The following is a 24,639-nucleotide window of genomic DNA, read 5'->3' as shown; positions in this document are numbered from 1 at the left end:
TCTTGGGTGGAAGGCGAGAGTCACATCATGGAGGTGTAGCTGACAAATCTGCAGCAACTTTGCAATGCTTTCTTTTAATATGCACCCAAATATCTGAGGAATGTTCACAGAACCTTGTTGAATCTATGCCATGAAGAATTAATGCAGCTCTCAAGGCAAAGGTGGGTCCAACCCAGTAGTAGCAAAGTGTACTTAATAAAGTGACCAGTGAGCATATATACTCTCTGTGCTTCAGAATTAGTGTTGGAGTGATGTGAAACCCCTGAAGCTACAGCCAGTTATCTCGGAGAAATAAAGAACTGCCTGCCTTGCTTGGCGCAAAGACGGCAGCATACGCCAATAAACTGGGCTTGATTGATCAACAGGTTATGGTTTGAGGTGTAGAGTGTCCACTTGCGAAAAAAAATGAATGTAAGCTACTTTCCTTTGTGCACCAAGGATGACAGTACATTTAAATAAAAATTGGTGTTTTATTTTTAACTCTAGCTGTTTTTTGCTTTTTTGAGGCTCCACCTGTGAGGTTTAACTCAAGCAGAAGGATTTATCCCAAGGGAGCGGGTCTGCCTCTGAGAGCTGACCTGCTTCAAAGAGACATTTGTAAAACTAAATCTAATCTCTGCACCATGATTTTTGGGGTGTAATAATGTGGCCGGGGTCTGAACTGTGGCTGTGTTACATAATAATACTTTATGCCTTGTGGCTGTATGAAATGGCCCTATGACTATGGAACCTGCTGTCCTCTGGTGAGCTACTTGTGTGTATGTGAATATATACACACCTTGTTGGTATTTATTTATTTATATATGTATTGTATGTATTGATTTGGTTATTTATTAATTTATTTATTCCTGTGTCCTATTTAATGGTTAGGCACCTGTGACGTATTTGACGGTCGTCAATACATTGGTGTATGGTGTTGAGTATGGGAGGGGTGGTGATTAGGGGGAGGATGAAGGGGTATTTTGGGGGGTTTGGGGGTGGGGTTGGTCAGTGGAAAAAATCTAGCTGTGATACTAACTCTAACTGTTGCTCTCCTTGTATTGGACGATGATATAATCTAAGACCACTGTATGTATAACTGCTTGTCGTGAAGATGAACTACAATGTAATGACAATAAAGATTAACACTATGATGACACGGTGCAAATAAGGCTCCAATCTGTTCTTCACAATGAGTCGATGAACGGAGGGATCGGACAAAGAGCTACAGCACCACTGACTGCACAAAAATGGAACTGCATCAACAACCAGCAATGATTGCTAGTTTTGAAATCCTACCTGTGATTTCACATTGGAAATGTTTCAGTTTGAGTCTATAGCACATAATTTGCAGGGAAAAAATGAATTAATGAGCAAACAGTTTTAATCTGCATTTTTTTGCTTGTTTGTTACACATTTTCTCAAAATTACTTTTAATATATTATGTTGTAAGTTGAAAATGATAACCAGAATGATACATTAAGATACAACAATAATAATAATAATAATAATAATAAGTAAAGGCTATAGTGTGTAGTAAAAATGTCATAAAGTCATAGTGAAACTGAATTAGTCTCACATGTCAGACATTTTTGTTAGTGATAAGCAATTCTTCATTATCGTATTATATATATATATATCTATATATATATATATAGATATATAGATATATATATATATCGGATTATATTAATGTGGAAATAAATGAGATATGATTTTTCTTTTAGAGTTAAGTCACTGCAAGTGGTCGACTTTTTATGTCTGTGTAATGATTCCAAATGACTGTATAGTGGCGCTGTAGAGTATTGTTTCCCTACTGCTGCCGTTTCCCTCCATTTACAAATCAATATCTGATATGTTCAAGAGCACCTCAGGAACTTGAAATTTACATGCTCAAGCTGAAAAAAATCAAACTATCTATATCACAGGAAAATGTGTGGCTTTAGAAAGCATCTAGTAAGGTTTAAGGAATCCAGCAGTCTTGAATCCTTTTTATTATCACTGTTTAAAAATAGTGTCCGCAATTACATGTTTTGGCCTATTTGCATTTATTTTTTGTAATTTTCTGTGCGAAGGCTAAATATCTGATTTATAACTGAGGCATTCAATGCACCAAACGGCTTGACCCACTTTTCCACACGCGCCACTGGAGCGTTCCGAGCATGCGTCAAGCGAAAGCGAGTACACTAGAACCTAAATGAGGTTTTGTGTGTTCCCACTAAAATAGATGTATGAGACGTAGCACTCTCACACGCGCTGGATAATCTCGTAAGACGAAATCAGAGCATATACGTGGATGAATTATAGAGTGCATGTCCTGAATGTAAAGTGTGCGTACCTCTGGGTGGAATAAACCCTGTTTCTACTTCCGCTATACCCACTTTATTTTGAAAGCCATTCCCGGAAATGACGCGTATCTATTGTAGCTAGCTTCACTCCGGTTCCGCGTGTTGATGCTGAAGAGGGGACGAGAGAGAAAACAAGCTTTCCACAACGTAAAGAACCAAAACCAGGCAAAACCGGAGGAAAATGGACATGAAGAAGAGGGTCTCCTTAGAGCTGAGGCACCGGTCGCCCTCGGAGGTGAGTCTCCCGGGTTGTGTGTTTCTTTATTGGAATTGATCTGCTGTAGACCGGCAGGAGGAGGGGTGGCGAGCACATGGCAGCGTGTCTGCAGCTTGAGGAAAAAAGTGATAAAAATGCGTATTTAAAGCTAAAGTTTAGATCTAAGCTAACACAAAGTCTGTGAAATTCTTGAATTAGCTGCTTTCCTTCAACTAAGTAGCTGTTTGTCATCGCCGCTCGCAAACAGCGGAGTCACGCAGTTGTTTACCACGTTGTTTTCATTTTTATGCCCACGCATTTCTCGTTTTATTCATGTTACCGGTGCTCTTGTGAGTTGTTAAAATTTAAATGTAAATCCCCACGCATGAAAATTAACTTAAAACCGCCTGCTTATCGGGAAATAAAAATAAAATCGACGTCTCTCGGCCCTGGCTAATTCTAGAATTTCATTTATTTCGAAGTCGATAGATGGCATTCTAATTCTAAAAAAACATTGCGTATTAACATTTTTATTTACTTGTTTGTTTTTTGTTAAAACTCTTTTCCTGCAACTCACTGAGTCACTTTTTTTAAAATAACTGTTTACGCGAGCGCGTTTCCAGAGATTAGTCGGATCCAGCGAGCGTAAACGCGCTAAGGGCGCGTAGCCAGCGGCGTGCTAAGTGCTACTTTTATAAAGTGACTGAATCGTTGTGGCCCGAATTTACGACACTCACTTACTCATATCATTTCTCATAGAACCACCGTAATGAGAGACATTTTCCGCCGCAGTACCTTATGATTTTGGGGCGATAAGAGAGGGCTCCGCGGAGCGGAGAGGCTGGTAATAACACGCAGCTAGCAACAGAGCTAACTAGCAGCGTCACGTGTTGCTATGAGTTTACAAACAGAGCCTCGGTCGGGCCCCGTTCCAACATTGAAACCGCACAGGCGTCCTCTGTAGGATCCTAGTGTGTTTTTTCTTTTGGAAACAACCGAAAATGACGAGATTTACAACAAATAAACTGATATACACCTAAAGTGTTTTGGGGGTTTTTGCCAGTTTTTGTTTTATTTTAATTGACACAAACATAATAATTTAACATGTATAAATAAAAGATGTATTTGAAAGTTAACGTATTGTATGTAATGTTATTGTATTTTAAACGTTACAAAAGGTTTAAATACTGAGGGCAATGTATGTACAGGTAATCTCTGAGCTCAATGCTCAGGTGTTAGGCAGTCTCTTTTTTTCTTTTTCTTTTTTTCTCTCCTTTTGGCCGTCCCCAATCTCCCTACTGTGGCCATTTAAGAAGTTTTTGAACCAATAAAAATCATGGAAAGCTACTCTTGGAGTTGGTGTAATGTTTAATTGGGCTAATGTGGTAGCAGTGATAGATAGGTTCAAGAGTGAAAGGGAAGGTTTACAAGATGGTCGTGAGAACTGCTGCAATGTGTGGTTTAAAGATGGTGGCACGGTCAAAAAGACAGTAAGCAGAGCTGAAGATGTTAAGATTTCTGTTTTGAGTGAGCAGGGTAGGAAAAAATTAGAAATGAGAACACAAGAGGGACCGTTTGGTTTGCGTGGTTTGGGAGACAAAGTTGGAGAGCCTGTTGGAGGCTGAGATGGTTTGGTCATGTGCAGAGGAGCGATGGTGGATATACTGAACAAAGGGTGATAAACATGGAGCTGGCAGGCAGGAGGAAAGGAGGAAGACCACAGAGGAGGATGCAAAGTATAGGGTAATGTCCGAGCTATGCTTCAGTGGGAAATCTGTGTCGTATCTTAAATTAACTTAACCCTGTGCTGTAACCTTCCACGCCAATCGGTCATCAAGTTATTCCATAGATTTCCAGCTGAAGCAGAATTCAGGTATGAGGTGGACACTTTAAGGTGTTGCTGTGGTGCCCACTAAAGGCAGCGATCAGAGAAAGGAAAAAAATGTTTAAGTTTTGTCCACATTATTAAAATGAGTGAAAATTATTAACTGATGATGCTTTTTGTACATTTTAAATCTGGCTGAAAATAAATGTCACTACTACACCAGGAATACTAGCACATTAACTAATTAAGCATTGCATATTTTTAATACAGACCACTATTTAATAGTAAAAAGCTGCCATATGTTATTGCCCCCTGGTGGTGACTAAAAACACTGCGGCTTACAGACTGAAGCTTCATCCATCTTTTATGGTGTCTGTGGGTATGCAGTGCTTTTCGAACCCTGTTTTAGGCACATATAGACTGAAAAAATGATTGAATTAATCATCAGTTTGAGTAGAAGGGACGTCTTTTTTTTTTTTTACTTGTTTTCCACATGACACCCAAGTACTGCAAGACAGTAAATGGGTAACTTGTGTCAGCTTAATATTCTGCAGAAGTCCTCCTGTTTATAAGTAGGGGATGATTGGGTTTTATTACGAGGGAGGCGCTGTGATCATACAATGAAACACCGACATGTTTCAACGAAAACGCTGTGGAAACTCCCGTGTTCTCGCGCTGCTTCTGTGGGTAACCACGCTTTCTATTTGAAGTCACCTTACCCGTTAGGCAGTGCTCAGTACAAGGAAAATGAATTAGTCACGGTGACCTCGCTATTTAATCAAATCATCAAGTGAGTCATTTGAGGTTACGAATTTGTTTCATGTCACCAGCCGACAATGAGATTACAGCGGCAGCTCGACTGATTTTGCAGATTCTTCGTCCACATGTAAACGCAGAAGTGGAGTTTCTGAAGAACTTCAGCCTGGAAGAGTTTCAGTGATCTAAAAAGCAGTTTACATGTGAATGAAGGGCCAAAACACACGGGGGGGGGGGCACAAACCCTATGAATACCTGCATATGTGTGGAAGCCTAACCACAGATTATTATAATGACGTTTTTATTTTTGCATAAACAACAAAGTAAGCAGAGAGGACAAGCTTAACTAGATTAACCATACAAGAGCACACAGTGTATTCAAAAAAACTTTGATGTTTTATTATGTTTTTATTACAATATGCTGTTACTGCAGGGCTCTAGACTAACTTTTTGACATGGGCGCACCGGTACGCCTAACTTAAAAAATTTAGGCGTACCGGCACAAAAGTTAGGCGCACTCAAATTTTTCAACCGCTTCGCTTAACACCGCAGTTTTACATGTGCACCTTCTTTGGGGGGAAGTCCATACAGACAATATTCATTTCTAAATTATTAACTAACAATCGTGTGCTTAAAGTGCTTTGTCAATATTGTAGAAAATGTTAAACTTAATCATCATCTTGGCCTGACGACCTGTTTGCTGTTGCATGCTGCTGAAAGGCAGTGGGGAGAGGGGACACTTGGGCAGTGCATTTATTGCAGCATAAAGTGTGTTTTCTGGATACACTGCTGCTTTTTCAGCATTCAAAGATTGATGGCACCATGTCATAGCTGGCTATGAATTTCAGACGGATCAGGCCTTAACACAAAAGTTATCAACAGTTCTTTTCATCTTTTCTTATTACCCACACCTTCTGTCGGGCCTAGGCTGCTCACTAGGGCTGGGTATCATCACTGATTTCTATAATCCATTCGATTCCGGTTCTCAAAGTCCTGATTCGATTCAGTTTAGCCTCAGACAGTCAGAAATATTATAATTCTGATCATTTATCAGTACTGACACTTGTGAGACTTCATCAGAATTGTGAACATCACAGCAGATGCCTTTGTGTAAAAGTAACTGAGAATAAAACACAGAAAAACATGAAGGAGATTTTCCTGGTCTGGCTTTTTATAGCAGATAACCTTAAAAATATTCTGCAATATTCTGCAATTTTGCATAATTTTAAGGAGTTTATATTTCTTCAGTATTAAACAGCAGAAATTAGGCTTTCTTGTCGGACGTCATTTACATGAAAAAAGAAAAGACAGCGCTGTAAACAACGGTAGACTGGTGGGTAATAAGCGAATGAATAATCCAGAAAACAGATTTGAGACGGGAAACTGTTCTTGAAGTACACACAGGGAGCTGTGTAGGAAGTGTAATTTTTATCGTGGTGGAAGCAAAACAGCAAAAGTCAGAGGGAATTCATGACGACATTGATCAAATGTGAAGCGCAGTTTGCTGCTTCTTTTTGGCTCGGCGAATTTTGGTTGGAGAGACAAAACCTGCAGCTCAGAATCAGCGCAAAAAGACGGAAACACAGCGCGGACCCGACGCATCAGAATCGCTAAGCTCCGACAGCGTGTCCGTCTGCGGGCCGTCCGGTGAGAAAGCCGAGAAAGACAAAGCTGATTCTGATGCGTCGGGTCGCTCTGTGTTTACGTCTTTGTGTGGAATCCGTTAATGAATTGATATCGCCTTATTAAAGCTACTCACCTCCCTCTTCTACCTGCACTTTCCACTGGACCACGGCCAATCAGAGAGGTCCCGCCCCTGACTATCTCTGATTGGTTTAGTCCATGATAGGGGCATAATTTGTGTCTGTTGTTGACCACATGGAGAGTTGCAGAGATTTTTTTTTTTGTTACCCAAACAGGTGCGACCAAATGTTGGTAACAGTTGGTCGCACCGGTGCGACCAAATGTTTTTTTTTTAGTCGCACCACGGAAAAATTTGGTCGCATTTGCAACTGTGAAAACTGTGGAGGCTACACTGTAAACAAACGTGAAACATTCAGGGTTAAAAGCGGCAAAGGGTCACAGAGTCAAACTGTAACCAGTTTAATGTGTCACTCTCCTCACATGCTGCTTAAAATAGAAATAGTGTTTACACTTATCCACTCTTTCACCCGGTTGGCGACTTTGAGCCATGCTGAATTAACTCCTTGCTGTCCCCTCTCTCCCCTCAGGTCCAGGAGCTGGTCCTGGATAACTGTCGTTCGAGCGAAGGAAAGATCGAGGGAATCACGGAAGAGTTCTCAAATCTGGAACTGCTTAGCCTCATCAATGTTGGCCTGACCAGCGTCGCAGACATCCCAAAGCTGGACAAACTCAAAAAGGTGAGAGGGCCTGCAGAGCGTCAGGAAACCAGATGTTCATGTAAATGTTTGAAGAAGGTGCAGATGTTCAGCTTTGCAGAGCTTTCACTTCCTTTTCCAGCACGTTTTCTCATTGTAGTTTCTGAAAGGTGATTCAAATTTGATTGTTTGTTATTGGTGAATTTCTCAGTTACGTAACCTGTGGACAGCTGCCTCTGGTATACTTGCTTGCTTTTTGCAGAGGGTTGAAAAGCTTTGTGTTGGGCTTCAACTGTCACACAGTTTGATGGCTTTTCGTGTCTTTCTTTTTGTCCTGCCAGCGCTCTAAAACTAAAAGACACTAATGATGTAATAATATAAAGCAGCGATATTTAAATCCAATCACGAGGTTTTTAAAAAAATATATATTTCTGTTTGATTTTTTTGACTCACAGCTTTTCTTTGTGTCTCTGCAGTTGGAGCTCAGTGACAACAGGATATCGGGTGGTCTGGAGGTCCTGGCAGAGCGGCTGGTGAACCTAACGCACCTTAACCTCAGCGGGAACAAGTTCAAAGACATCAGCACCCTGGAGCCGCTGGTGGGTGGAGTCTACATCGTTATTTAAAAAACAAGTGACAGAGATCACTGCTGTGTGCCTTTGTATGTGAATAGATTGTAACCATCAGTAAATAATATAACAGCATGAAATACACACACAAACACTTTTATATATGTATATATAAACAAACAGTTTCTATAGTAACAGCCAACATGGACGACAGTCAGCAGCTCTGTTATCCTTATACTGACACGTAGGTATACAATATATGTGCTGGTCTCAGTTGTCCATAATACAGTTTCAGCTTGTACAATAGAGCGACATAATAGTGCACAAGAGCTGTGGGTCGTCAGTATTATGTCCAAAGCAAACTTGCACACAGTGTGCTGTAGCCAAACGAGGGCAGCACTTTGTACTTCTTCATTATTTCTTTGAAAACGTTTTCAGAAAACTAATCGGATGTCTGTCTTTGTCCCTCCAGAAAAAGCTGCCCCAGCTGAAGAGTCTCGACCTGTTTAACTGCGAGGTGACAAACCTGGCCGACTACAGGGAGTCCATCTTCAAGCTGCTTCCCCAGCTCACCTACCTGGACGGCTACGACATCGACGACTGCGAGGCCTCCGACTCCGAGGGCGAGGGAGACGGCGTCGACGATGAGGACGAAGAAGGTGAAGGTTTGATTTCTAGAAAGCTGAGAGAAAATTAAAGCGCCAGAAATATTAAGATAGTTCTTTTTATTTTGCAGAGGGCGAGTCAGAGGACTTTGAGGAAGAGGAAGAGGAGGATGAAGAAGACATAGTGGCTGAGGAGGACGACGAAGACGATGACAGCGGTGATGATGAGGTGAGTTTGGAGTTAAATCAGTAACAGTTACATAGAAATGCTGAAGAACGATGAAAGGAGGGAAAATGAGATGTGATGTCTCTTCTCTGTTTTTCTGTGACGTATTTGCTCGTCTGTCCTCCACATGCTGCCTAAAACCCATTTCGGCATATTGATGCGGATATTGTTTCTTAATGTGTGGCTACCTCAGATATGTGCGTCTTAAGCAAAGCTGCAACTTTAACCACTTTGAGTATACTGGGAGCAGCTCTGCCCTCTGTCCTGTGAATCTGGTGCATTAAGACTGCAATAAGATGGAGTCAGTCTGCAATTTAATGAGGTTAAGTTGGCATTTACATGCAGTTTGTGATGAATCTCTGAAAAGTCCAGCTAGAGTCCAGCCAGAACCTCAGAAATGTAATCAGAATGCAACCAGTTAAGTGCCATGCTGCACAGAGATGTGTTGCAGACAAGTTTCATTCAGGGACACAAGAGTTGCTCAGTGTTTGCAGCATGTTGGGAATCTGTCTGCGTATATAAATAATTATTTTTAAACCCCTCGCCAATGTGACTGACTGCAGGCACACTGGGATTGGTTGGAGGCAGGTTGGCTCCCACCAGGAGACCCATGCAGTTGTGCAAACACCCATATGGATAATTTATAATACAGCAGCTCTGTTTGTTTATAGGTACAGACATGTGCATTCATGTAGTCCTCCAAAACCCGACAGGTGTCTGTAGGTCAAACACAGACTGCTTGGAAAGGAACAGGGAAGCTAGAGGTGCGCTTGATGAGTCAGGAGAGGGTCTCCTTAATTGTTGTTCACAAAAATTAAAAATCGTCATGTTTGAAAACAACAAAGGAAAATGGCTACACTTAAAAACAATACGGCGACAAAACACGTGCACAAAGTCTGAGGAAAAGCCATACGCCAAGCACAGTTTGCTATAACAACTCCACACACTATAGGTGGTACTCTGGTTCCAGTAAAAGCAAAGAAAGGCAGGATTTGTTTGGTTCTTAGCAAAGTAAAACCATTCAGGCATCACTAGTAAAACATCATCATACTTTTTTTTTTTTTTTTTTTGTCTTTTGGCTTACACATATTCATGAGTAGAGGCTGGTCAGTGTTCTGCGCATGGCTGAATCGGTCAAAAATACACAGCTTTGGCAGTACAGTTTAAATGTTCGCAGTTTACGTTCAGTAAACAGTAGTAATACTTGGATTGTTAGTTGGTCTGCTCTGACTTTCCGAGCGGGGTAATCCGAGTTGACGGAACGTTCCACAGCACATTTCCAACTGGGAACTCAGACTTTCCGACTGATTCAGGAAGGCACTGTGAGTTTGCATCAACAGTCTTTGTCCCTACAGGATGGAGAGGTGAACGGAGATGTGGACAGCGAGGAAGAAGACGATGATGAAGATGAGGAGGAGGATGGTGAGTAAACCTGTATTTTTCCTTACTATTATTTCTCTTTGTTTTTGAGGAACACTAAACACTCATTTATATCTGACGGTGTCTGTTGAGTTGGTTCAGTCAGGTGTAGCCAAGTAGCAATTAATCAGCCAAATAAAATACTCCCATTGTTCCTCCTGCAGACGAGGACTCTTCTCCAGCCAAAGGAGAAAAGAGGAAGAGGGACCCCGAGGACGAGGATGATGATGACGATGATGAATGAGGGCCTGCAGAGACCCCTCCCTGACCCCCGCAAACCCTGCTGACCTCTTACCCACCCTCAGTCTAAATGTCTCATCCCTGCTGCCAATTCTTCCCCCTCTGCCTCTTCCCACTTTCACTCTGGGCCACGTCCCATTTCTGAAACTGGCCTCCTCGCTTGTCGCCTGCCTCTAGCAGAGCAAATTGACATCCGTTATTATCTAAAACGCCTCTTTAATTGTTTGTTTTACAATATATTTTGTTTTTTAAATACTTTCATTTCCACAAGTTGAGCCAAAATTTTTTTTCCCCATTGTCATCAACAACTTACAGCCTCCATTTAGTCCTCTATGTTTTTGCCGCAGTGTTATTCTTTTGGTTTAATGGCAGCACGTTTATTTTTTGTGAACTCAGGAAAGAAGGAAACACTTTAACAGAAAAGTATCCGTTTTCTCGTCCCACCATCAACTGTATAAAAGAGTTTGTTTAGCTATTAAAATAAGAAGCTGCAGAGAGATTCTCACATTTTTAGAAGCTGGAACCAGAGGATGTTTCCCCTTCTTCTTTGAAAATCTGCAAATCTTCCATCAGAATATACAGCTCGACAGTTTTTTGTTTATTTGTTTGTCTGTTTTTTCAGTTTTACATTTAAATGGGGGGGAAAACAACCTAAACTTGTGCTAACAGGAAAGAAACCATCTGAACTCTAAATTCCAACTCTTGTTTGTGAGCAGTAAATGCATCACCAGTCTTGAAAAGCTCAAAAAACAAAACATCGCAGACGTTATGTCAGTTTTCCTCTTCCTCCTGAGAATAAAAGTCTCTAGATAACTTTTTTTTTTTCATTGCATGTGGGCGTGGTCTATTTTTTACAAGACAATAAAAACACAAGGAGTTAATAAATTAATTAATTAAATTTGAACCCAACCCCGTCATTTCCTAATTTTTCCCCTGATGTCATCGGTCTGTGATGTAGCTCGTTGCTCTGATGACATCATTGTGTTAAAGCCAATCTTTTTAAAAAAGAAAAAAAAAAAAGCTACCCCTCCTCCTCCTCCCTCTTCCTGTTGCCAAGGCCAAACCTGCTCAGGGCAAACCGTGTTGTCTTTTTTTTGCCAACAGAGCTTTTTAAAAGAAATATTTTTTCAGAGGAATTTGTTTTTGTTTAATTTTTGTATGGTTGTCTGGGGAAACGCTCTCTCTTTCCTCCCCCTTCTCCCTCTTTCTGCCTCCTTTAGTTTCTTTCTCCTCAGAGAGCTCCAGATGTTCCTTCAAGCTTACACTGACTAGTCTAGGTTTTCTTTTTGTTTTTTTGATTTTTACTTTCTGTAAGTTAAATGAAAGCAAACAAAAAATACATACAAAAAGGACTTTGTAAATAAAATCTTAACATTTTGCTCCTGGCTCTCTTGTGTCCTCATCTCCCCCTGTCTGGTTTAGTCTTTTAAAGCCAGCGCTGCTCACAGTCAGTACCGGTTTTTGACATCTGTGATATGGGCGGTTGCCCAGGTCGGCATCATGGGCATCGGCAAAAAAACTTGCTCGTACTCTTTCTATTGCCCATTTGCTGGGAGTAATGGCGCCCTCCGTATGCGAGGTGCGCCTGCTGCTTGCGGCACAGTGAGGAGAGGGCAGGTCAGCGCGTTATTGTTACTGGCTGGCTGGAGCACCATCTAATAACCAACCTGCAAAATAAAAACAAACATGAAAACACCAGACATTATGATACAAACTTATAATTTGCACAGCGGTGTGCCTGCTTGCTGCTGTGCTGAAGTCAAAGTAAACTTTATTGTCATCTCCGCTATATACAGTCCAGTATATAGAGAGACGAGACGATGAGGCTCCAGTTACAGCAGTGCAAGTAAACAAACAACAATAAATAAATATATATATGAAGAGTTGGGCTGTCACGATTACATCGACTATCAAAATCGTCGACGACTAATTTAATAGTCGATGCGTCGTTTGAAGCTTTGTAAGAGCCCAAAAAACGCAGGAAGAAGTAGTAGGATTTAAGAGTGTAATAACGGACTGAAACAGAAGATGGCAGCACTGCATGTACAAGGATGTTGGTGTTGTGCCAAAAAGTGATTGCTCGTATTTAAACTGCTATAAGTAACTTGTTGGGCTAAAATATGTGAAACATATGTCAAATGCATCCCTCATGGATGACATAAAGTCATACTGAGCCACAAACAACATTCATGGAACAAGGTAGAAGGCGCAATCAGTTTTTGGCAGTGACTTTTATATAACCTTTATTTATGCAGTTAAAAAAATGTCATTAACATTAAAAATGTCTTTTGTAAGAGTAAGTTGGCCACGAGGACAGCAGAAATGGCAGCAAATATTACAATAGTTCTGTAAAAATATTTTAAGTGGGGATAAAGGACCGGATTGGTTATAATGTAAGTACAATAACACAGAGTTGTAAAGATACTTGAAAAAACATAGTTTTTTAATTCCATATATAACCCCTTTGTAAACGCTGTTCACTGAAGTCTATTTACCAACATACGTAAAGATATTACACATAAAAAATACACGGAAACATTGGAAATCAGTTTTTGGCAGGCAATCACTTTTTGGCACAACACCAGCTGCCGTTAAACCCCGAAGAAGAAGAAGCAGTGTCCGGTATCGTAGCTGTGTCCATATTCAGGAACCGCATCCTCCTGTGCCCGCGACACGACGAAGACTGTCCAAATTCGAAGACTCCAACAAATGCATCCTTCATTTACCCAGATTTGAAGGATGGGTCGGTTGTATACTTCGTGGCCCAACCTATCCCAGAATTCATAGCGTGGCCCAGCTCAGTTTCCAACAATGGCGGCAGCTAGTTAGTTTTAATGTTACTCTTATTATTGTTTCTGGGTCACAAAATAAACGTTTAACATATTTTCATTCGAGAATGTAGCTGTGTAAACTTCAAATATCTGCTCAGTTTATCAAGACACCACATATTTTCAAAAGCGGAGACGTCTGTTACCCACCAGCTCGATAGCTAGCCGGGGTTCAAGGCTCACTAGAGCCGCTGAGAACACCGGACTCCCGGCAAATCGTTTTCAAACCCACCGCCGTCTTTCGCTACTCAGGTTAAACATGATATATAAGTCACTTAGATAACTTAAAAATGTTACTGTTTGGCTTTTTTCAGTATTTTATTTGTTCCTGAGTGAATCGGTTTGGCTGAGATTAAAGTTTTTACACAGCTGAATAAACGTCAAGCAGAAAACTGATCATCAGAAGTGTGAGAAGCTTGAGAATTTACTCCGGTGTCCTGTTATATTTTAGATAGCAAGGAGCAGACGGCTGTGTTTATTATACTCCACCGAAACAATCTCCAAATTTCATTAAAATTTAATAAAATATCTTGATTGATTGATTGAGTGATTGATCATACTTTATTCATCCCGAGGGAAATTGGGTTAAGGCTGCCAGCCGTGCCAGCGCCGTCTTACCCTTCCGACCATACATACATTACACAAAAACATCACATGGGGAAGACAGGTCAGAGAGGTATAACAATGGAAAAAAGCACCACATGAGGAAAGATAAGGAGAAAAAAATAACTCCCCCCAGACTGAGCTCCAACAGGGAGATCAGTTTGAGAACAGAAAAAAAACACCTCTGCACATAGCACATGAAAAAACTCTAAATACACCAAAGAAACACATGACAAGCCACAGGGATGGGTAAAGGGTGAGAGACAGCCAATGTAGACAGTACATCTGGGCCTGCAGCATAAGAGCTGGTCTCCTTGATCCACCGTCAGCATCGGAGGGGAATAAGCGTTGATGGCGTTTGGAGGGGGAGGGGGGATGAGTGTACATCTGCATGTGTATATATGTCTGTGTGCATGTGTGTGTATGTGTCCAGAGTTCAGCTGAGACAGTGTCCTTCGCCCTGCCAGGCTAAGTAAACAGTCTTCCAGCCAACCCAGGTGGCCTTGCATAGAATGGGAAGAACAGTCTAAACACAGTCGTTATCAGGGTGTTGTTGTTCAGCTCCAGCCTTGAGACCGCAGCTGGTGCCGAGGGGGTATCCGCATGAAGTGATGGTGTTTTTTACTTTAGTGCGAACAACTCATAAGAATTTTAAAGCTGTTCTAACAGTCCAACACTGGTCTCTCAATCTCCCGTTGGAGAGCCGTGAGCTTCTCCATGATGTTATCAAACTTACGCTCCGTGATGTTGTCATTCTTGTGCTCAAAGAGCCGATTTCTGAGAACTCACGACCGCAGTGCGCTTCTCCAAGATGTGATCCAATTTGCGCTCAGAGGTGTTATTCCTAAGCGAGCCCCTCCAGATGTGATCCAGTTTGCACTCACAGGTCTTATTCTGAGTATTCGCGGCAGCCGTAAGCTTCTCCAAGATCTTATCCGTGCTGCACTCAATGAGCCCATTTTGAGAAACTCACACCTCGTCCCAGCGTTTCAATCCCAGCGGGCAGCCTTGTGGGGGTTTGAACAGCCGGTTCCGCTTCCTTAATTCTTCGATAAGCCAGGGCCAAGCCAGCTCCGATCAGCAAGAACCCTGTTATCATGGTTCCGAAGAGGTAGATATCTTCAGCACTCAGGCTCACCCGAGCCCAGACTTCTCGTTGAGAAAAGGGTGTCAATTGCATTCAGGGACCAGTTGATCAAATCCATAATTCTCTTTTGGGTTTTAGAGAACAGACTGTGAGAGAGTGTTCCAGGGAAAAGTAATACAAAAAACACAAGACTACAAGGACACAAGAGGCTAAGCAGGGAAGCTAAGGGTGAGGAGGAGAAAAGTGCGACCGACTTCGTGAACTAAAAATATCAATATTTTTAGTTAGCACATACCTTAAACACTTAAAGCTGTAAGCTAATGATAGTTATATAAGAGCAGATGCATGCTGGTGTAATAAGCTGTACGTTTTACGTCCAATGGACGTATGATCTGACTAGTCGGCTAATCGCAAAAATAATCGGTGACTAGTCGACTATCAAAATAATCGTTTGTGGCAGCCCTAAAGAAGAGTAAGAAAATAAATATGCACTTTAGGACTAGGGGTAAAGGGAATCCTGGGTTGCGTGAAATCCCAGAATTAAACCTTAGACAAAGTGAATCTGTGAACTAAGGTGTAGGTTTATTAGGTTATGTTGTGGTGATCCTCGGGTTGGGGGATGGGTGTTCATACTGGAGTGCAAAATTAAAACCAATGGAAGATGGACAAGAAAAGTTCAAAGCCATCAGTTTAGAAAAAACAGAAAAGAAGAGGAGGAGAAACGAGCAAAAGATACAGGTAAGCAGATGTGTCATTGGATAATGGCAGGTCATCCTGAAACAATCAGAATCAGAATACTTTATTAATCCCTAAGGAAATTATGTGGGTTACAGTTGCTCAAAGAAGAAATGGTAAAAATAGTAACAGTAACAGACTAAACTCCAAACAATACATTATGTTACAGATTTTACACATTTAAGAAATAGCACTAATATATACAGATCACTCAGTTATAAATGTCAAGGATTAACAGAGGTGATTATAAATAAATATCAAGAAAATTGGCAAGAATATTACAGAATAGAAAAGAGCGTGTGTAAAAAGGGTGTAACTATTGCAGTGTTTACAATGTGTTAGATGGATGAGTTGTACAGGGAGATGGCCACAGGCAAGAATGATTTCCTGTGTCGTTCAGTGGTGCTTTTTGGTGATCTCAGTCTCTCACTGAACATGCTCCTGTGAGTAGCCAGCATGTCATGGAGTGGGTGGGAGGTATTATCCATGATTGTCCTTGGCTTGGACAACATCTGCCTCTCAGGCACCACCCTAACGGAGTCCAGCTCCATCCCCACAACACTACTGGCCTTGTGGATCAGTTAATTTAGTCTGTTGGCATCTGTGACCCTCAACCTGCTGCCCCAGCATGCAACAGCATAGAGGATAGCACTGACCACAACAGAGATACAACAAGATAACATCAATTAGTAGGGATAGTGAAAACTTCTGTTTACATTTGTAAGCCACTTGGCTATGATAGTAAACAGTAGACACTGATGTAGCTTACTGAATCTTTTGGACTGTGTCCAGCACAATATTAATTAGTCATTGTCAGTTGTTGATTTGTCCTTTTCTCATTGTATGACGAATTATGATGCCTGTTTGTTAGCCATTTGCATACTATGCATACTCTCTCTCTCTTCATATATGTGTGTGTCTGTGTGTGTGTTTCTTGGATGAAATTCAGTATGGTACAATCCTTAATATGTTTTATGTTTGGTTGTGGTGGAGGGTACCGGGTTTATCCCTTTTTCTCTGTCCTCTGTCAAGATGATCCCAGAACGCTTCAATACTGTTGAGGTCCAGGCTCTGGGGAGGGCAGTTCCTACTGGATAGTGTTACACTGTTTTTTCTATCCAGGTATGATTGTTACTGAATTGGCAGTGGATTTGGGATCATACTCATGCTGAACAATGAATCTGTTGTCAGATAGTATTGCACAAATGACCAAATGGTTCTGTGACAAGAACCCCACAGGCTGAAATGCAGAGCAAAACCATGACAGAGCCGCCCCACGTTCTACTATAGATCAGATTCATTACTCCATCAGATCTGCTGTCACTGATTTTTCAGTCCAGTTCTGATTTTCGTCCCTCGGGCCTTTTCTCATCTCTGAGGTTCTGTGTCAGGTCTTTGCTGGATTTTAAAATATTTATTTCTGCAAGCTGATGTGATGTCACAGATCAATCAATTTTAAATATGAAACACGATTAAGTTAGAAAACTGCAGTTCCTGTGACTCCTGGCGTGAGTCACTCATCACAAACTAAACAAACTTTAAAGCAGAAACAAGTACATTTACGGCTTGTTGCGAAACACACTTTTGGTCTTCATAACTAAATTTCCGGCACACGGGAGCTGTGTGTGTGCTGATCTGGAACATTATATTACATAATGTAATTACCTGACTAATGATATGGCTCTATGTGTGTTGCAGACCACCCAAAAGAATAGTGCTTCAGTTTTGTTGAGGGAAACACTCATATTTTATTGGTCTTACATTCATTTTGATGAAACACCAAGACTGAGGCTTCAAAGAGTTCAGAAACACTGGGTGACTACAGCAACCATTTTCATACAGTCCAGTTCCAAACTTCATTCAACATTTTTTGCACACTCACACTGTATTTTTTATGAGTTTTATCATTTATGCATGTTAGCTCTTTTGGCCTACCAAAACAGCAAGGTCATGTATCTTACCCTTGAAGTTATTTTGCAAACTGCTAACAAGAAGATCTGCTGTGTCCTTCTGTCCCTTCCATTGTTTCCAACCTGCCTGCACCAGTAAAAGTCACCAGAGCAGGTGGTGTGTATCTGCTGCCTGACATCACTGCGCCTTGCATGTGGTCATAATTACACTTAGCTCCATAAGTATTTGGACAGCTTTAATTCAAGAGGTTTAAGAAATTTGCATTTTTGCATCCCATCATCCCAGACGCTGGGTTTCTTATATTCGATGGTGACCATTGTGTTTCAGGTAGTTTGTGAAGTATGAAGGAAAATAGTCTCTGCTCCCAAATAAACCATTTTCAGGAACTTTAGGAAAACAAGAGTTGTGGCTTCAACTACAAAGTCCAGTCTGTGGAGGATAACCCGGCTGTCGGTGGGTCACGCTGCCTCTGTAAGCCCCTCCTACACAGCAGGGTCTGAATCAGAAGGTCGCTCTCATGTTCTTTCTGGTGTTTTTGATATCCTGCTCCAGCTGAGCAATTTTCATCTGCAGAACGTGAAAACACAAAAATATAAAAAAGTATCTGACAAGAACTTCTGATAACGTACTGTTTGTGAACTCACGCCTTTCTTATGGAGCTCCTCCTTCAGGCCTCTGATCTCATCCTGCTGCTTGTAAAATGCCTGGAGTAGCTGAAACACAGAAAAAACTAGGACTGAGTTTGTGTGCAAGAGAAGGAGACACTCTTCTGAAGTGTTTTATTATTTATCCAACCTCACTCTCGGTCATTGGTGGCGGTCTCTCGGCAGGCTCGCAGCAGTGTGGGGTGCAGCAGTATGTCCACAGTGGGACCTGGGTCTCGTCTGGCTGCCACCCCGACAGATCGCTCAGATCTTTGGGATATTTGGCATCCTGATAGGACAGCTGCTCCTCCAGAAAAGCCTCAACAGAGAACAGCAACAAAAGTATCAGAGAACTACTCTCCAAAAAAGGATCAGGTCTCAGGTCAGTTTTGAAGGATGTGATGGTTACTGTAGCAAAACATATTTCCTAGTTTGTCTAAAGGAAACAGAAGTTTCTAAAAAGAGTACGGTGGCATGAAAAAGTGTTTCCCCTCTTTCCCAGTTTCCTGTTTTTTGTAGGTTTGTCACATTTAAATGTTTCAGATCATCAAACAAATTTAAATATTAGGCAAACATAACACAAGTAAACACAAAATGCCGTTTCTATATGAAGGTGTTTATTATTAAAGGGAAAAAATCCAAACCTACATCGCCCTGTGTGAAAAGGTGATTGCCCCCTAAACCTAATAACTGGTTGGGCCATACTTAGCAGCAACAACACCAATCAAGTATTTACAATAACTGGTGATCTTTACAGATATTTTTACAGCCCTTTACTGTTACAAATTTAAGTGTGAAAAAACATACTAAAAAACAGGAAACAAGATAGGGACCAAGCACTTTTTCACACAACTGTATACCACTTTAAAATCAAGAAAAGGCACCCCAGATTGGTATATTTTACCCTGCAATGTCAGGTAAAATAACCAGATCACACTTTACCTCCTCTATAAAGTCTTGGCCTATCTCTGTCACTGCAGCCTGGCTGCTCTGAAACCTGAGGGAGCTAAGCTGCCTCACCAGCCCCTTCTCAGCTGGGGTTTCTGGGTAAGGGTTGGCTACTCGAGTGTCTGGCTTCAGGGACATCAGCACTGGGCCTGGTGAGGAAATGTAAGAGATCAGTGATAAACTGAATGATCTACAGAGAGTAAATATCTTTAGTGTACCTGATGGCCCAGCTAGGTTACAGACCTCTGTTGACCCCCAACAGCCACTCCTGAGCGGTCATGGCTGCCTGGTTTCCAGCTGTCATCGGGTACAGATCCTCTTGAAAAATTCCTGACTGGAAGGAACAAGAAAAAAACTGGACCAATACTTCTTGTACTCTGATTATACTCAAGGTAAGTACATCATCCCAACCTCTTTGCGTGGTACGATCATGGACAGCGGTTCGACCAGGTCTTTGATGGCAATCAGGCGATAAAACCGGAAAATCTCACAGGCGGTCACATCTAGGCCACGCTTTGGCATCACCCCTGGAGTGAGTCAGACGTCAAAACACATTTTAGTCCTGTGTCATAAAGTATTGTGGATATTCTAAAAGTGGCATTAAACTCTTTGCCTTTTTCTATCATTACAACATGAAAGTCTAGACTTTAAAGAACGACAACATCATATTTAAAGGTTGGTGAGATGGTGGTGGAGCAAGGCATGGGTTTTTCAGGCAGAAGACTGGTCCTGCATAGAATGCCTTAACAGTCTTGCAACCAGACATAAGACAGTTTCAGAAATGTAGGATGACCAACAGGCATGAAAAGATGACGATTGACCAACATTTGTTGAGTTGTTGGGGCAGAAGCTTGGTTCTTGGTGTCTTCCAGCTGTTAACATGACCGCAGGATGTAGCATTGAAACAGTGAAGGAAATTATCCATCAAAGTCGACATTTAAGTCAAGTTTGTTAGATCAGCATCAAAGTGCCTGTGAATGAACTTAGACAAGCTTTCTTAAAATTGTGTCGGCACCTTGAAATGAGTATAGGTATAGATGATGAGCTGGATACAAAGTTTTAGGTTTGTTAAAAACTGCAACCAAATCACTGTTACATCCACTTCAAGAGGATCACAATCTAGAGTCAAAATCACATTTGTGTGCTCTATGATTTTTTTCATATCCAATCAAAGAACCAATATCCTTGAATATCTGATAGTTATAATAACAAAATGGAACCAATTTAATGTTTGTGAGAGAGTAAAAGAGACAAGCATGTTTGATCTGCTTTGATGATTTACCCAAGTTTGACTCAAACAGCATTTTGGGTAAAAATCCAAAGGGTCATATCACCATGTGATTAGATGTCTGGTCAGAAGAAGTCATGGAAGCTCAAAACTCTCCTATTTACCTACATTTTGATACCAGGCTCACCTGATTCCCAATTGTCATAGTATGAAGCCAGAATTTGCGTGACTTCATGATAAGTTGGAAAAGAAGGAATATCTATCAATTCGCTGATTTTCTTCCACTTATCTGAGTTTGGGTCGCTGTGGGAGTAGGCTTAGAAGGGTCTTTGGCCCCGTCTTGTTCTGGTTCTACCTGATGAGCAGATCTTACTCCAGGGTCTCCGCCCAGTTGGGCATGCCCAGAGTTCAACATGGAGGAGCAGCTGTTCTACTCTTTATGTTTGAGCTCCTCACCTTAGCTGTTAGGGAGAGCCGACCTACTCTTTTATTTTATGACATTTTATGACTTTCCTCTGTAGGACGGCATTTTATGACTTTCCTCTTTTGGTCATTACCCAGATTTCATGACTGTAGGTGAGAGCTGGAACAAAGGTGGACTGGCAGCTGTATAAATGATATCATTTACTAGCTAACACACTTATGGGTGTGTGTTGGTCTCACCAAGTCCTTTTTGTGGGAGCAGGGACCTGTACTCAGTCAGGTAGCTGATGTAAGGTTTTTCAGCACTTAGCTCATAGTACCGGATGTTTCCATCACCCTACAAGCATAAATACAACATATACAGTGGTGCTAAACCTCCTTGATGATGGTTACTCAAATTTAACGGCACATTTTGCCATAAGCAGTTTATGTTTTTTGACCTTTCCAGCCAGATACAGCATGTGTGTGTCTGGGTCATAAAACGGGAAGAGTACTCCAGCAGACCCATCCAGATCTTCTTCATATAAGGGTTCAGATAAGTCATCCTGCATGAAAACACATATGGGAATGAATGTAGAGCAAATTGTAAAGGGAAAAAAAATCAAGTTAAAATATGCAAAAGTTGCTCAATCGAGATATACAGTTTATAGAATTAATTCTCCAGTGAGATTCTCTTAAATTATTTCACAAGAAAGCAGTTTTTATTATCAGCTGTTTAATTTTATATATTTATTATATATTTATTTGTTTTTGTTTATGTGCCTCATTTTCAGCAATCTCTTTTTTAATCATGTCTTACGACCCAAGTATTCTTACTCCTAGAAAATACTGGTAATTGGATTCAGTTTTAAGAACAAGCACAGCTTAGATTAAGTTTCAGATTACAGTTGAAGAGAAAAAAAAATGGGAAAAAAAACCTATCTTACAGGGTCCCACAGGACGATCTGCCGGTGGTTCCAAGGCGAGCTGCCAGTGGACAGAAGCAACTTCAACCCCCCGATGTATAAAACTTTGTTGGCCTTGTGTGAGTTACTGCTTGATACCTGCAGAAGTATCAGTTACCTTCCTGGCAATTTTCTGTCAGGACTCGCATTCAGATACAATAATCATACCTGTAAAATCTTTCCTGTCCGAGGGTCCAGGACTCGAACGTGTCTGTCTTTGGATGTGACTGCCAGCCTGCTGCCATCACTGTTGAAGCTGACTGAAAGCAGCAGTGCCTCAGATGGGTAGCGGTGGTGGATGGGCATCAGCACCACCCGAACTGGATACCTGATAACTGCACCAGCCTGGGATACATCCCAGAGAAGGACCTGGAGCAGTAAGTGAGACAAATTCATGTCTGTTTTGCAGCCTAAATGCACTGGAATTACTGATTGTAGAGTGTAGCTCTTTAACATTTGGTTCTCTTGTGTTGATACTTTCTTTACTGGTTCAATCTTGTAAGGTGTCTATTATAGAAAACATTTTATGCCAACCATTGGCTTTTTCTCTAAGATTTCTGTGCATTATGTTCATAAGATATATTGAAGGAAGTTGAATACAACACAAAAGCAAAGACTGTTTCTTTTAACAAAAATACGGTACTCATTTAGGCCAGAATGTTATATGATCGCCACTGACCTTGTAGTCATAGGCAGCACTTAGCAGCAGGTTCTCAGCAGTTGGATGCCATTCAATTAGCCCCACTCTTCTGGAGTGACCAATCAGGGTTTTCCTGGCCTTGGTGAGTTTCTGTTGGACACCACAGACTGGGATATCCCAGATCTTCACCTGAATAGATGCACAGGACCAAAGTGTATGTGCTGTAGACTAAACGTTATATAATTCCCAATAATTTAACCCCATCCTTATCCTAAACCTAATTCCAAAGTTAATCCTAGTTAGTCGTTAACTAACTGCCATACAGTGCAGTCCTCTGAGCATGAGGCGATGCAGTAATCATCGAATGGATTCCACTTGACGTCCAGGACTCTGCCGCTGTGGCCACAAACCCTTGGATGCTGAGGATCCACTCTGCCTGTCTGAGAGAGAGAACATGAAACTATTTTAAAACTTTAGGTTTCCCCATTTTTTTATCCTTTATTATGTTAATTCAGAGGAAATCAAATTAAAAAGGCCTATGTACATGATGGATGGGCAGGACTAAAAAGGACCCGCCTCCCGCGCACTCAGTCACCACAGCGATGAAGCAGGGATTGGCTGAGCAGTAGTGGTTGTCATGGACACTACGCGTGATTGGCACCCCGTCGTAGCTGTGCTCCTTGGTGGCAGACTTTCCAAAAATGTGACGAAACTTTGAGCAGCGAAAGGATGATTGCCATGACATCTGGTGGACAAGAAGTACAGTAGCATCAAGCTTAGAGGAGTTTAAGTTTTGGTGCAGATTTATATCAAGAAATCAGAAAATGGGGGGAAATCTAATATGGTACGTTAGATTAATTTTAATCATTGGAAGGATTAGTCCTAGACTAGATTAAAGTTAGGGGAAGTTAGGATAATGTTTAAGGTTAGGATAAATACAGGCTAATTTTGGGTCAAGCGAAGACTTAAGATGAACCTAAGCGAAGGCTTAGTTGGTTTAGATATAGACTAAGTTGTGGTTCAAGTTAGGTTTAATTTAATGTTGGTATTAATCTTGGCTTTAACCAAAGCTTTGATTTAAGATTAGGATAAAGATTTATCCTAATAAATTAAGGTTAAAATCAGATTGAAAGGAAGGAATTGTTTGGATACAAAAAACTTAGAGTGAGGTTAGTTTTAGGCCATGTGAAGATCAGAGTAAGTGTAAATTATGATTATAGTAATGCAAAAAAGACAAATTTAAATTAAGGTCAGCTTTATCCTAGACCTAGGAAAGATCAGGTTTAGGTAGGATTAAGCTTTTGAAAGGCAAGATCGAGGTGATGATGCATATTTTCAACTGTAGCTCTCAGTTTTCCTGCATATTAAAGTAATACTGCTATAATACTGAAATAAATCTTTCAGAATGGCTCTTTGTCAAGTTATAAGAACTTTCCAGTCATTTAGTAGTATTTTTTTATTCATTAATTACTTGTAATATGAATGCGCTAAAGCTGTAAAACTTCAGAAAATATGGTTAAAAGTCCAAAATGAATGCCTTAGGAAAGACTGGGCTTAGGTTAGATTAATGATATCATAGGTAGTTTGGGATAGGATCAGAGGTCAAGGTTAGAACAGAGACAGGTTAAGGAGGATAGTTTAACGATAGGTTTAGTTGATTATTTTGGAGGATTATACCTAGGTTTGATTGAGGTTAGGGAAGATTGGTATAAAGTCAGTTTAAGACCAGGATAAAGATTGGTTGTGTTTAGTTTTAATAAGGCTGAGTTTAATAGAAGATCAACAGGAGGCTCTCTCTGCAACCACTCAAACTGAATCTGTGGTCCAACCCTTCAGTTTTTCTCCACTAAATGTTTTTGAGGTCCACAGGGCTTTAAATCTGTTGGATCTAAATAAATCTGCAGGACCAGATCAACTTGATCCTTATTTTCTTAAGTTTGCTGCAGATTTTATAGCAGAACCGATAACTTACATTTTTAATCTTAGCCTCTCGAATAGTGAGATCCCTGTAATATGGAAATCTGCCTATGTTCTCCCTTTGCTGAAAGGAGGTGATCCTTCAGATGTTAATAACTACAGGCCCATATCTAAATTGTGTGTTCTAGCAAAAGTTCTAGAAAACTTCATTAGTGAACAACTGCAAGAC

General features: G+C 41.0%; 2 protein-coding genes across 2 annotated transcripts; one reads left to right on the top strand and one right to left on the bottom strand.

Moving 5' to 3' along the window:
• Positions 1–2,382: 2,382 nt before the first annotated feature.
• LOC134624650 (acidic leucine-rich nuclear phosphoprotein 32 family member B-like) lies at positions 2,383–11,881 on the top strand. Its single transcript, XM_063469674.2, has 7 exons — positions 2,383–2,562; positions 7,336–7,485; positions 7,920–8,042; positions 8,485–8,671; positions 8,749–8,846; positions 10,199–10,265; positions 10,427–11,881. The coding sequence occupies exons 1-7, from the start codon at positions 2,509–2,511 to the stop codon at positions 10,504–10,506; spliced, it is 759 nt and encodes a 252-aa protein (XP_063325744.1). The 5' UTR covers positions 2,383–2,508; the 3' UTR covers positions 10,507–11,881.
• A 6,286-nt stretch (positions 11,882–18,167) lies between these two features.
• LOC134623758 (coronin-2B-like) lies at positions 18,168–23,238 on the bottom strand. The gene is made up of 13 exons (XM_063468781.1): positions 23,038–23,238; positions 22,817–22,933; positions 22,533–22,682; positions 22,022–22,222; positions 21,836–21,952; positions 21,350–21,454; positions 21,150–21,246; positions 19,670–19,785; positions 19,502–19,592; positions 19,253–19,407; positions 18,462–18,629; positions 18,311–18,379; positions 18,168–18,233 (listed from the first exon to the last, which is right to left on the bottom strand). The coding sequence occupies exons 1-13, from the start codon at positions 23,236–23,238 to the stop codon at positions 18,168–18,170; spliced, it is 1,653 nt and encodes a 550-aa protein (XP_063324851.1).
• Between the last annotated feature and the right edge of the window lie 1,401 nt (positions 23,239–24,639).

This window comes from Pelmatolapia mariae, linkage group LG3_W (genome assembly GCF_036321145.2).
Source record: "Pelmatolapia mariae isolate MD_Pm_ZW linkage group LG3_W, Pm_UMD_F_2, whole genome shotgun sequence".
In the NCBI taxonomy this organism is placed as follows: Eukaryota; Metazoa; Chordata; class Actinopteri; order Cichliformes; family Cichlidae; genus Pelmatolapia; species Pelmatolapia mariae.
This window is presented reverse-complemented; position numbering and strand designations above follow the sequence as displayed.